General features: G+C 36.9%; 1 protein-coding gene across 3 annotated transcripts in view; it reads left to right on the top strand.

Moving 5' to 3' along the window:
* The window catches only part of LOC110920502 (F-box/FBD/LRR-repeat protein At1g13570), a 32,031-nt gene extending 18,484 nt beyond the window's left edge, over positions 1–13,547 (top strand). For 2 of the 3 annotated variants that reach the window (XM_035984986.1, XM_022164724.2), the window contains exons 4-7: positions 3,587–3,653; positions 11,531–12,313; positions 12,886–13,053; positions 13,124–13,547. In XM_035984986.1, the coding sequence (XP_035840879.1) occupies positions 3,587–3,653; positions 11,531–12,313; positions 12,886–13,053; positions 13,124–13,393 (1,288 nt within the window). In that variant the 3' untranslated portion in view covers positions 13,394–13,547. Of the gene's footprint in view, positions 1–3,586; positions 3,654–11,024; positions 11,215–11,530; positions 12,314–12,885; positions 13,054–13,123 lie in introns of those variants that run through there. The other variant, XM_022164726.1, reaches the window with a different exon arrangement.
* Positions 13,548–13,788: the final 241 nt, after the last annotated feature.

Below are 13,788 nucleotides of genomic sequence, written 5' to 3'. Positions count from 1 at the left end.
AGCAGTAGTAGCAGCTGAAGTGACTGTAGCAGTAGCGTTGACACGCTTAGGCAGTTTATTCTGATCCACTGCCTGGTCGGTGATGCGATGAGCGAGGCGTTGGATTTCCTGGATGTTTTCGAGGTTAGCCGACGTCACGTGGCTCTGAATCTCTGGCGCCAAACCCTTGAGATACAACTCAATGCGCTTGTATGGAGGGTCCACCATAGTAGGACACAGAACTGCCAGCTCGTTTGACCGTTTCGTATACGCTTCGATCCCTGACCCAATCATTTTCAGATTATACAGCTCGTCTTCCAGCTTGTGAATGTCTTCACGCGTGCAATACTCCCTCTTGATGAGTTCCTTAAAATCGTTCCATGGGGTGGCGTTAGCAGCTGCCAACCCTAAGATTTGAACTTGGGCGTTCCACCAAGTTAGTGCTATTCCCTCCAAGGTGCCGGTGGCAAACTTGACCTTGCGAGCCTCAGGGCACTCGCACATCTCGAATACTGATTCTAGCTTCTCGAACCAGTGGAGGAGTCCAACCGCTCCTTCTGTGCCGCTGAAAGAGTTTGGACGACAGTCCATGAAATTCTTGAAAGTGCAGACAGGCTGCTGCGCGTGTTGACCTGCTTGAGCTGCTGCAACTGCCGCAGCAACTTGAGCTTGAACGAGAGCCTCTAGCTGGGCTTGAGTCATGTTGATTCGTCCAGACATGATCTTCATAGTAAAAGTAATGTAAATAAGAGTGGCTCGCGAGTAGGGCGATGACAGAAAAGTATGGGCATATAGGTGTTCTCATGTAATCAAAGCATGTGTATCTAAACGTAATGCGAGCAAAGTTCTAAGCAGTTCTAGCAAACAGGCAATAAACATAAACCTTATTACCTAAGATGTCGAGTCTTGCACGTGGAGCGAAGCGTCGTTGTGGATCGTTGAGAGCACTGTTCTGGTTATAGTCTGGTTTTAATAAAAACGTTTTCCCACATTAAAACCTAGTTCCCTATAACCAATGGCTCTGATACCAATCTGTCACACCCCCAAAATCCACACGCGGAGTATCACCGCTTGGAGGCGTGACATGACCAGGATCCTAACCACCAATCATATTGAACATGTAATATAATTAAGTATAGCGGAAGCATTTAAGTAATCCAAACAATAGTATGTTTGATTTAACATAAGTGTTGAAACATCATTCAAGATCCTTTGCCCACAACGACCTGCTCCTCCCTGTGCAAGCTCCATAATGTACCTAAGGTCCTGCAAGGCATGCAGCAAATAATCAACAAACTAGTTGAGCGAGTTCACAGAAAATAAGTTCAGTAATGGAGTAGTATAGCAAACATTGCGTTTGTTTATCTAGTCATGCATCGTATTAGTTCGTTCATTGTTCATGTATAGTATTGATTCGTATCGCGGGCTATTTCGGCATGTATGCGAAGATTGGGGAAAGTTCCCAAGTATTCTAGACTATGTATATTTGTATCGCGGCCACCCTGGCATGTGTGCGAAGTTTTAGTATATAGTTCGCGGCCTATCCAAGACATGTGTGCGAAGATCAGTCATAATATCGCGGCCAACCCCTGGCGTGTATGCGAAGATCAGTTCAATTGGTATACTAGTCTAGCCGTATCTTATCATTCACCACCCTCACCCTGAGGACTCATATCATTATGTTCTGTTAACTAAGTATGTACGTATAGTTTATTCAATCCCATTCCCACCCTGGGAACCCCATGCCTTGGCTGTGTGAACTCACCTTGGATTGCTCGGCAGATACACAAAGAGTACAGGTAGCAAGTAAATGATCAACCACGTCCTATCATGGTTTATTATGTAAGTCAGGTTCGGTTCAAGTATCGCACGTATGTATCACATAAGTTACCACGTTGCAAGCATACAAGGATTCATGGTAGACACGTACACGTATCGATAAACAATCTAAGTATTCGTCCCAACCATAACCCGGCCCAATAGTATTCACCCAACTAGCATGTCGGCCCAACAGGTAAGCAGTCCAATAGCATAACAGTCGTACGATTGGGCCCGTGGCAAAGTAGGCCCAAAACAGTGTATGTGTAATAGCCGGTCTCGAGTCGCAACGGGGATCTCGAGTCGCAACCGGGTTACGAGTCACATCAGGAGATTACGAGTCGCAACAGTAGGTTGCGAGTCGCAATGGCTGGTCTCGGTTCATCATGGTCCGGTTACGAGTCGCAACGGGACTCGCAACCATGATTGCGGCTGATGTCGTTGTGGTCTCGAGTCGAGACTGTGGGTTCCCGACTCGCAATCTGAGTCGCAACCATGCGTGTAACAGCTTTTCCTGAATTCCTTAAATAACAATAACAACTAATCCGTGATTTCAGCAAACATATTCAGCAGTTTCGGAAACAGATCAAATACCGAAAATAACAGTTTCATAGCATCTTCAAATTAGCATCATTAACATATTCATGACAGCCTCCAGAACACGTAATCAGATCATCAAACAGACCTAAACCGAAACATGAATCATATTATTGAACTAGCATGCAACCTAGCCGGCTAACATATACTTGGACCGATTAATCATATACGCATCAAAACAATAACAGGAACATAGTGTCCGATTAACATCATGCAAACCGAATTGTATGAATATTATGACATCAAGAACCTTCATTAATAATCACAGCAAGAACCCTAGTTATCACATAATATCATCACAACCAATCAATCCGAAAGCATACAACATACATCATTCAACCAAGAAAACACAAACCACTAACCGATTGAAAGGAGAGTAGGATTGATCCGTGGACAATGATCTCCGATGGGGGAAAGTCCTTGGCTGCCTTCGGTTTGCGAAGAAGAGAGGGAGAGTTTGTGTGTTCTTGATTGCTAAGTTGTGTAAAACTAAAACCCTAGAGGTAATGTGTGTATATATGCGTGTGAAGGGAAGTGGGCCGAAACCCCCACATGGGTTTTCTCATGGTCTCGAGTCCAACCATATGGACCGAGTAGGTTCTTATAAATGTTTCACTAATCGTTCAAGTAGTAACATATGCAATCACATTAAATCACGTAACATGTAACATTTAATCACTCACACAACCGTGTAACACAAAACATATCATGTATTCGTTCAAGTAACATAGTTCTGGAGTACGGGTTGTCACATTATCCCCAACTAATTGGAAATTTCGTCCCGAAATTTGGTATGCACTCACTGAGGAAGCTAGGTAAGTTTAATCGTTCACTGGTTTTTCCTGGGGTGTCACACCGTAAGTTAAAGCAATTATGGGGTGTTTGGATTAAGTTTTATATTTGCATTTAGCCTATGGTTATCTAATTTTACTTAGCCAAAAGTTGAAAAAAAAAAAAAAAAAAAAACTTAGGGGGTGTTTGGGCTTGCTCTTATTTACCCCACCTTTATAACCATAATTTTTTATCAAGGGAAAGTGGTAAACTGATTATTGAAGACCTAAATTCTTATAAGTTGTAGTTTTGTTTTTGCCAGCTATCTTACAGAAGAGATGAGGAACCCTACCTCTTTTAAAAGTCACTGTCTCACACAATACATTCTTTGATACAAATATTTTTATCCTTTGTTTTAAAGATCAACACTTCTTGCAAACAAGGATGCTTCAAGACCCACAACACCGTCAACAACTGCAGGATATGCTGTAAGTTTCTCATTCGGAACATTTATCGCTCTAACATATTAAATGCACATATGTCAAATTTAGGGCAAACATTTTTGTATATGTGATTTGTAGATGTGACTGTAGGAAAAAAGAACTTATGTAAAAATTATTGCGTACACGGCCGCAACGCGGCGGGTACTTTTCTAGTTTAAACGTATTTTCAATAAAGCCCATTTACTCAGCCATTAAACAATGCCCATTGGCCCAACAAGCTTAAACACAAATAAAATTCAAACCCAATGGCCAATTCATTAAACATTTAAACGTATTTTCAATAAAGCCCATTTACTCAGCCATTAAACAATACCCATTGGCCCAACAAGCTTAAACACAAATAAAATACGAAGGGAGACGATAAGAAGCGCGATCTGGTTAGGGCTTCAATCGACGACAGTTTCGGAGGGCTGTAAACTCAGTAGCCCACGAACCAAGTATGTTCTGATGTAGTGTTCTTATTTTGATTGGTTTTAATGTTTTATGCTTCATGAACGAATGTTAAAAATGTTTAATACTTTGATTTTGAGTTGAATCCTAAGTTCCTAATCTGATGTGAAATATGTTTAATTTTATTATTATATTCACAATGAGTCAATGATTTAGTTAAAATCTCATGTTCAAATTTAGCTTTGCCTTCAGTAGCATTGGTTTTACTATTCAAAATTAAAGAATATCCATATTGAAGCCTATTAACTATATATTAAAAATAAAGGTCGGGGCTACAATACCACCAACCCTAATCTCATATTCTTTTGTTTTACTCTTGAAGCCCAATTTTGTTTTTAAATACCTTTTTGTTTTTTCTAGAGACATGTGTGTTTCTGGTGATGACATGTTTTTCTTTATTTATCTTTTTTTTTTCATTCTTATTCAACACTATTTCATAATGTGATGTATTCGAAAAGGTTTTTGTGGAATACACTTTAATATAATATTCTTTTGTTTTACTCTTGAAGCCCAATTTTATTTTTAACTACCTTTTTGTTTTTTCTAGACATATGTGTGGTTGAAACATGTTTTTCTTTATTCATCTTTTTTTTTTTAATTCTTATTCAACACTATTTCATAATCTGATGTATTCGAAAAGGTTTTTGTTGAATACACTTTAATGTAATCTTTGTTTCAAAACAAGGCGAGTCAACAATATAAAGTTTTATTTTTTATGTACGTTTTGAGTTGCACTTCGTTTTGTCGTAAATTTTGTTTGGAAACAAATCGGATGAAATATAATACGTTTTCATTCGGCGATATAAATTTGAGTTATTATACGTTTTGACGTAAGTTTAGTTCGAAAACGAGCAGGGTCGATTATAGTCTAGACTTTATCACGCTGCGTACAACACCGACACACGTGTATATTTTGTATGCATTTTGAGTTGGTATACGTTTCAACGTAAATTTTGTTTGGAAACAAGTCGGGTCAAATATCATACATATTCATTCAACGGTATGAATTTGGATTACTCTACGCTTTAACGTAAATTTAGTTCGAGTCGCGTTGATTGTAATCTATAATTTATCACGTCACGTACGGCGGCGCCGCCGCAACGCGTAGCGGGTAAAAAACCTAGTTCTAGTGGAATGTCATGGCTATTTATTTCATTAATTTATGATTAATATTTGTCTTCTTGTTAGAATAATATGGAACTCATTCACGGGGCGCATAAGTTTGGACAGGATGATGTTATTGGCAACATGCCTGATAATGTGATAACTAATATCCTGGATCGGTTGTCATTACGCGATGCGGTTAGGACTGATATCTTATCGAAAAACTGGAGGTTTAAGCGGACTATGCTTAGTCAACTCATATTTGATGAGAGGTTCTTTGCGCATTTATCACAAACCAAAGACAAAAAAATCATGTGAGAATTATAAGTAGGCTTCTTCTTCATCTTAGAGGTACCATCACAAAGTTTGTCCTCTCCATAGACAAACACGGTTACACTGTATTAAACGATGAAGATATTAGTCACTGGATTCTGTTCTTGTCTCGAAAGGGAATTAAAGATCTTACTATTCAGAAGAGTGACCCACCGTTACTTAAGTTGCCTATTCATCTTTTCTTATGTTTAGAGTTGAAACATTTGAAACTTTTTAACTGTTATTTCAATCCTCTATTTACTTTTCATGGGTTTCCAAACCTATTGAGCCTAGAGTTGTGTATGGTAGAATTCGAAAGCGGAAAATTTGGGGAATTTTTTACGCGGTCGTCCGTGCTTGAGATTTTGGATATGAGCTTTCGTTATTTTAAGAGTTTTGTTAAAATAGCTGAGATTGCCAATCTTGCAAGTCTCAAAATATTATCTTTACTCTTGTGTAATTTTGATAATACCCTAAGTTCTAGTACTATCTTTGAGCTTCTCGGTTTTCTTCCAAAAATTCAACAACTTCATTTGGATTTTCTTTGGTGTAAGGTAAGGCTAAGTTGTTTTTTTTGAAGTTTACTTTTTTATTTTAAGTAAAATGCCATTTTTCTCCCTAAGGTTTGGTCAGTTTTGCGACTTTAGTCGAAAGGTTTATCTTTTTGTATCCGGATCCAAAAGGTTTGAAATCTTGCCATTTTCACCCCGCTTGTTAACTCCATCCATTTTTCTCTGTTAATTTAAGGGTATTTTCGTCTTTTTTATTAACTTAAAGAGTAATTCGGACTTTTTCACTTTATGCACAAGTACTCAAAATACCCTTACTATATTAAAAAAGACGAAAATACTCTTGACTTAACGGACAAAAATGGATAGAGTTGATGAGCTAGATGAAAATGGAAGATTTCAAACCTTTTGGATCCAGATGCGGAAAAACAAAGCTTTGGATGAAAGTCGCAAAACTGACCAAACCTCATGGACGAAAAATACATTTTACTCGGTTTTTTAAATCTAAAATGATTGTAGTAAAAGTTTATGGCTATTTTACATCATATTTTGCAACAAGGGTTTATGAATTATTTGACTACTTTTCTTATAGTTAACAGAAGATGCTGCTAAAAAGAGATTCCCTACCAACTTTCCCTCTCTCAAGACTCTTAAACTTACAAGAATAGATTTAAGCAACAAAATTACGTTATCATTTGCTTTTGAACTGCTTAGAAGCTTCCAGAATCTGCAGATCCTTGAAATCACAACAAGTGATTTGGTATGTAGCGTACTGCATTTGATTACTAGTTATTCTTGCAGGATGATTCGCCGACACCTGAAATCTGTTCTCTAGAGGTAGACTACAATACAATGGGGTTGTTGAAGCTACGAAGTGTTGTCTTTACATATTACAAAGGTTCAGAGAACGAGTTATGTTTGGTAAAGTATTTACTTGCGTGTTCCCCTTTCTTAAAGAAGAGTGTTATTCGTCCCTACTCGTTTCTAGAGTCCGATGTAAAGTTTATGTTTGCGAGGAAGTTGTTGAAGCTCCATCGAGCTTCCTCTGCAGTTGATATCGGTCTATACTAGTTTTAGTTGTTTTGAACTTGTCTTTTTTTTCCCGCATATGTTTGTATGAGTTTATGGTCCCCTTTTCATGATGCTTTAAATGGCGCAAGGAGGATAATGTTTTTATTATTTTGATAATGAAACGTTCACTCTGGAACTCATGATTATGCACATATATTTTCTAAGGTTATCATGATAACTCCATATATGCTCATCTTCGTATAGATCCACCAAGGTAGGAACAACAATTCTGGCCTATCATCTAGTGTATACCTGGCAAAATGGGTGGGTTGGGTCGGGTTGGGTGGCGGGTCAAAACAGATTCGGGTCGAAACAGGTTCGGGTCAAAATGCGTCAATTCAAAAAAGGGGTTATTTTGGTTTGGATTGAAACGGGTTCTGGTTAGGACGGGGTGGTTTAAAAACATTTATTTTTCTTTTAAAAAAAGAGAGATTGCAACACTTATCCATTAGATTCAAAAAAAAGGGTTTTGTTGGTTCAGGACTTCAGGTTAGAAGTACGGGATGTTCAAAAATATATCCTATTTATAATTCGAGCCTGTCCTGACACGTTCGTCAAGCAACCCGACTCGTCTGCTTTGCCATGTATGCATTTCACGTTTTATCTCCTTCATGAAAACGGATGAGTTTCTCCCTCCCTCTCTCTATCTCCCTCCCTCCCTCCCTCTCTCTCTCTCCACATAGGCTCCACCTTCTTAACTTTTAATTTTAAAATAGAAATCAATATAATAGCCTATTTGACCATTATGTAAACCAAAATAGATTTAACTTTTTTATGTAATCAAAATAACCTTTGGAAACACCGACAATTTACTTGATAGGGATGGGCTACGGGCCGGGCCGAGAACCCACTAAATGTAACCATAAACTGAACCGCTAAACCGGGGGTGTTGCAAACAGTTTTTCGTTCACACCCGTATTCAATCGGTAGGGCAAACAGGTGGACTGAAATTAAAAGTTATTGGGTTTCAATTTGAAACATTTGATGGGCTGCTAGATATTTGGAAATAATACTTTCTTGACTCTTGGGGTTTAAATTTTCAACACTTAGGTTGGTTGTACATATGTTGGCTGTACAAGTCAAACTTTGATAGTTCCACAGGCTACAATCCAGTGAGCTGTATATCAGTTCACCAAAGTAATATAATTGCCTAATAATATATAAAAAAAGTGATAGGTTACAAATTTTCTTATTATTATGATCGATTTTTCTAAAATTGTTATAGGTGTTCTTACCGCTATGCTTACCTCCTATCAGCGCTCCATGTCGGATAACTCCCCATGATCACCACCAAGATTAAGTGTTGCTTAATTGTATAGTTTTAACTTCGAAAATGGTGGTTGTATTCAACACTTGCATTCTCATTGAGTTGTGACATATAGGTCCATAATAATGTTTGTGTTTATATGTTATGCCTTAGTAGCAAACTTAATACCTCTATTATCATCAAGTTAACGCGTGACATCTCAACTTCATTAAAATAATTTTATTTTAGGGTCTACATCAACAACAATTGTGTTAGAAAATCAACATCAAAAGTAGGTTTTTTTTTATTCAAGCAGGAGTATGATTTTGTTGATTAATTAAAAGAAAAATGTGTTGTTTCTAAAAATATGGAACTGAAAACTAAACCTAATATAACTAGAGTGAAGTTAGTTAAACAAACATTCAAGCCATCCCTTAAAATAAGTATAATATCCGTGGTTGTTTTTTGCATTGTTGGTCCTACTCTATAGAGTGTGAATTCGTGACACAACTTGAAACACAACAAGAATACTAAAAAAATAATCAGATTTTGGGTTGAGATTTTGGGTTGACTACATTATAACCCATTTAATGAGTCAACCCAAACATGTCTTGTTTAATAAAATAGTTAAACCCGGAAACGACTTGTTAACCATTTAATTTTTCTATATATTTTGTATGGGGAAGGATCCAATAAAAAGTGGATTTTGACTAAGTAGCCTAAGTAGAATTGTGATGACAACATGTGGCACTCCCAATAAGTAGGAATGAAGGGCATTTTGGTTCTTATAAATAGGAGTGAAAATGACGTGTGGCACATCTTTTGTTTTTTTAAAATACAACAAAAAAATCTAGTACAAAAAAGTTCAGCACAAAAAATTTAGCACAAAAATATAATACAAAAATCTAGCAAAAAAAATGTTATACAACATAGAAATACAACACATTTTAGTGAGTTATTTTAGTCTTCGTATTTTATATAGCAATATGGTACTCAAATTAAAGATAAAAAGACGCTCGATTTTACGGTGAAATTTTTATGAAAAAATAATGTCGTATAAAAAAGTTATGAACGTTTAAAAAATGGGGGTGGAATATGCATGTGCCTTGCATGTGGAGAGAGAAAATCCATAAATAGGATTTACCCAAGATACCTTTGCACTCCTCCTTTCACCTACACTTTCATATTAACCATTGATTTGAAAAATGAATGGTTAAGATTCCTTCTCATCCTACTTAGGCAAAATAAACTTTTTATTTGATCTTACCCCTATTTGTATATAAAATACTCTATATATATTTATTAGAAAAAGTGTATCGTACAATATGGCTTAACGTACGAAGCGTATGCAATATAAAATTCCCACGTTATGTAAAAAATGAAATTCGCATCTTAAGAAAAAATGAAAATTGCATGTTCAAAACTAAATGAAAATCGCATGTTTATAAAAAAAACAAACTTCGCGTGTTTGTAAAAAACAAAATTCGCGTGATGTTAAAAAATATCAAAATCGCATGTTATAAACCAATTTTCGCATGTTGATACTAGAGATGGGCATAATAACCGATTCCAAACCCGACCCGGTAGACCCGACAAGGAACCGGTTCCAGTTCCTACCCGTTGTATAGAAGAATCGGTTCCGGGTTTAAAAAACCCGTAGGTTCTTACCCGGTTCCACATTTTATAAAAAAAAAAAGGTTCCTACCCGAAACCGGTTCCTCCATAAGCATAAAGAACCGGTAGCATTAAAATAAAACCGATTACATTAAAAGTTAAAACCAAACATTACAAGTTACAACCAAACATTACGTACCATTAAAACATAACATTAACATAAAACCAAACATCATAACTAAACATAAGATTAACATAAAACACACTCAAACCAACATCACATAAACACACTAAACTTTCGAAGAACCGGTTCTGGATGATTCACCATCTTCACGTTTCTTCACCGTAGCCTTTGTCACCGGACAATGACGGTCTGTGTGTTTTTTAAGCGTCGAGTTCGCCGTAGCCTTCATGACTTCCCACAAACTTTGCAACGTGTCATTTCATGGCTATCGGACATCAAGCACATATCAAAGTGCTTCCAAACTTAGGGGGTTTCTTTTGGTTTCCAAAACCATGACCACTTCTTTGTTGCATGCCATAACCTGTTTGAGGTGTAACTTGAAGGTTGAAATCGATTTGAGGTGTAACTTGAAGGTTGAAACCGATTTGAAGTGTAACTTGAAGGTTGAAACTGATTTGAGTGGGACTAAGTTTTGGTTGAAGGTGATATGCATATAAATACTTGAAACCGATTTTAAATTTTTAATGGCAATAAATTGATTCCAACGGATATAAAGCCGTTATGAATCGATTCCGACAGCCTTTTGCAGCTTTTTTCTGGAAGTTATCCGGAGGAACCGGTTCCTCCGAGGAACCAGTTACAATATACCCGGACTGGTTACGAACAGTTCCGGTAATTTTGGTTTGAAACCGGGTACTAACCGGAACCGAGTCCTAGAAGAATCGGTTCCATTCAAACTCAGTCAAGAACCGGGTACGGTTAGGAACCGGTTCCGGGTATAAAAAAAACCTGATTTGCCCATCTTTAGTTGATACTGAATTTCGTACGTTTCGTACGTTAATATGGCTTAACAACTTCAATAAACCCATTTTCAATAAAGCCCGTTTACTCAACCATTAAACAATACCCATAAGTGATTGGCCCAACAGGCTTTAAACACAAATAAAATTCAAACCCAAATAAAATACGAAGGGAGACGATAAGAAGCTCGATCTGGTTAGGGCTTCAATCGACGACAGTATCTGAGGGCTGTAAACTCAGTAACCCACGAACCAAGTATGTTTTGATGTAGTGTTCTTATTTTGATTGGTTTTAATGTTTTCTGTTTCATGAACGAATGTCAAACATGTTTAATACTTTGATTTTGAGTTGAATCCTAAGTTCCTAATCTGATGTTAAATATGTTTATTTTTATTATATTCACAATGAGTCAATGATTTTGTTAAAATCTCATGTTCAAATTTAGCTTTGCCTTTAGTAGCATTGGTTTTACTCTTCAAAATTAAAGAATTTCCATATTGAAGCCTATTCTAGTGGAATGTCATGGCTATTTATTTCATTAATTTATGATTAATATTTGTTTTCTTGTTAGAATAATATGGAACTCAATCACGAGACGCATAAGTTTGGACAGGAAGATGTTATTGGCAACATGCCTGATAATGTGATAACTAATATCCTGGATCGGTTGCCATTACGTGATGCGGTTAGGACTGATATCTTGTCGAAAAACTGGAGGTTTAAGTGGACTATGCTTAGCCAACCCATATTTGATGAGAGGTTCTTTGCGCATTTATCACAAACCGAAGACAAAAATAATCATGTGAGAGTTATAAGTAGGCTTCTTCTTCATCTTAGAGGTACCATTACAAAGTTTGTCCTCTCCATAGACAAACACGGTTACACTGTATTAAACGATGAAGATATTAGTCACTGGATTCTGTTCTTGTCTCGGAAAGGTATTAAAGATCTTACTATTCAGAAGAGTGACCGGCCGTTACTTAATTTGCCTATCCATCTTTTCTCATGTTTAGAGTTGAAACATTTGAAACTTTTTAACTGTTATTTCAATCCTCCACCTACTTTTCATGGGTTTCCAAACTTATTGAGCCTAGAGTTGTGTCTGGTAAAATTCGAAAGCGGGAAATTTGGGAAATTTTTTACGCGGTCTCCCGTGCTTGAGATTTTGGATATGAGCTTTCCTAATTCTAAGAGTTTTGTGAAAATGGCTGAGATTGCCAATCTTGCAAGTCTCAAAATATTATCTTTGCTCTTGCGTAATTTTGATTATACCCTAAGTTCGAGTACTATCTTTGAGCTTCTCGGTTTTCTTCCAAAAATTCAACAACTTCATTTGGATTTTCTATGGTTTGAGGTAAGGGCCGTAAGGCTGAGTTGTTTTTTTTTGAAGTTTACTTTTTTATTTTGAGTAAAATGCCATTTTTGTCCCTGAGGTTTGGTCTGTTTTGCAACTTTCGTCGAAAGGTTTTTTTTTGTATCTAGATCCAAAAGGTTTGAAATCTTGCCATTTTCATCCCGCTTGTTAACTCCATCCATTTTTCTCTGTTAATTCAGGGGTATTTTCGTCTTTTTTGTTAACTTAAAGAGTAATTCGGTCTTTTTCACTTTATGCACAAGCATTAAATGTACAAGTACTCAAAATACCCTTACTAAATACAAAAAGACGAAAATACCCTTGACTTATCGGACAAAAATGGATGGAGTTGATGAGCTGGATGAAAATGGCAAGATTTCAAACCTTTTGGATCCAGATGCGGAAAAACAAACCTTTGGACGAAAGTCGCAAAACTGACCAAACCTCATGGACGAAAAATACATTTTAATCGGCTTTTTTAAATCTAAAATGATTGTAGTAAAAGTTTATGGCTATTTTACATCATATTTTGCGACAAGGGTTTATGAATTCTTTGACCACCTTTCTTGTAGTTAACAGAAGATGCTGCTAAAAAGAGATTCCCTACCAACTTTCCCTCTCTCAAGACTCTTAAACTTACAAGGATAGATTTAAGCGACGAAATTATGTTATCATTTGCTTTTGAACTGATTGGAAGCTTCCAGAATCTGGAGATCCTTGAAATCACAGCAAGAGATTTGGTATGTATCGTACTGCTCGTATTATAATCTCATATATAGTATAGCATTTGATTACTAGTTATTCTTGCAGGTTGATTCGCCGACACCTGAAATCTGTTCTCTAGAGGTAGACTACAATACAATGGGGTTGTTGAAGCTACGAAGTGTTGTTTTTACATATTACAAAGGTTCAGAGAATGAGTTATGTTTGGTAAAGTATTTACTTGCGTGTTCCCCTTTCTTAAAGAAGATTGTTATCCGTCCCTGCTCGTTTCTAGAGTCCGATGAAAAGTTTATGTTTGCTAGGAAGTTGTTGAAGCTCCATCGAGCTTCCTCTGCAGTTGATATCGATCTATACTAGTTTTAGTTGTTTTGAACTTGTCTTTTATTTTTCCCGCATATGATTGTATGAGTTTATGGTCCCCTTTTCATGATGCTTTAAATAGCGCAAGGAGGATAATGTGTTTATTATTTTGACAATGAAACATTCACTCTGGAACTCATGATTGTGTACATATATTTTCTAAGGTTATCATGATAACTCTATATATGTTCATCTTCGTATAGATCCACCAAGGTAGGAACAACAATTCTGACCTATCATCTAGTGTATACCTGGCAAAATGGGTGGGTCGGGTTGGGTGGCGGGTCAAAACGGATTCGGGTCGAAACAGGTTCGGGTCAAAATGGGTCAATTCAAAAAAGGGGTTATTTTGGTTCGGGTCGAAACGGTTTTGGGTCGGGTTGGTTTAAAAC

Source organism: Helianthus annuus, chromosome 16, assembly GCF_002127325.2.
Source record: "Helianthus annuus cultivar XRQ/B chromosome 16, HanXRQr2.0-SUNRISE, whole genome shotgun sequence".
NCBI lineage: Eukaryota > Viridiplantae > Streptophyta > Magnoliopsida > Asterales > Asteraceae > Helianthus > Helianthus annuus.
The sequence above is the reverse complement of the archived record's forward strand: the minus strand, read 5'-3'. Positions and strand labels throughout refer to the sequence as shown.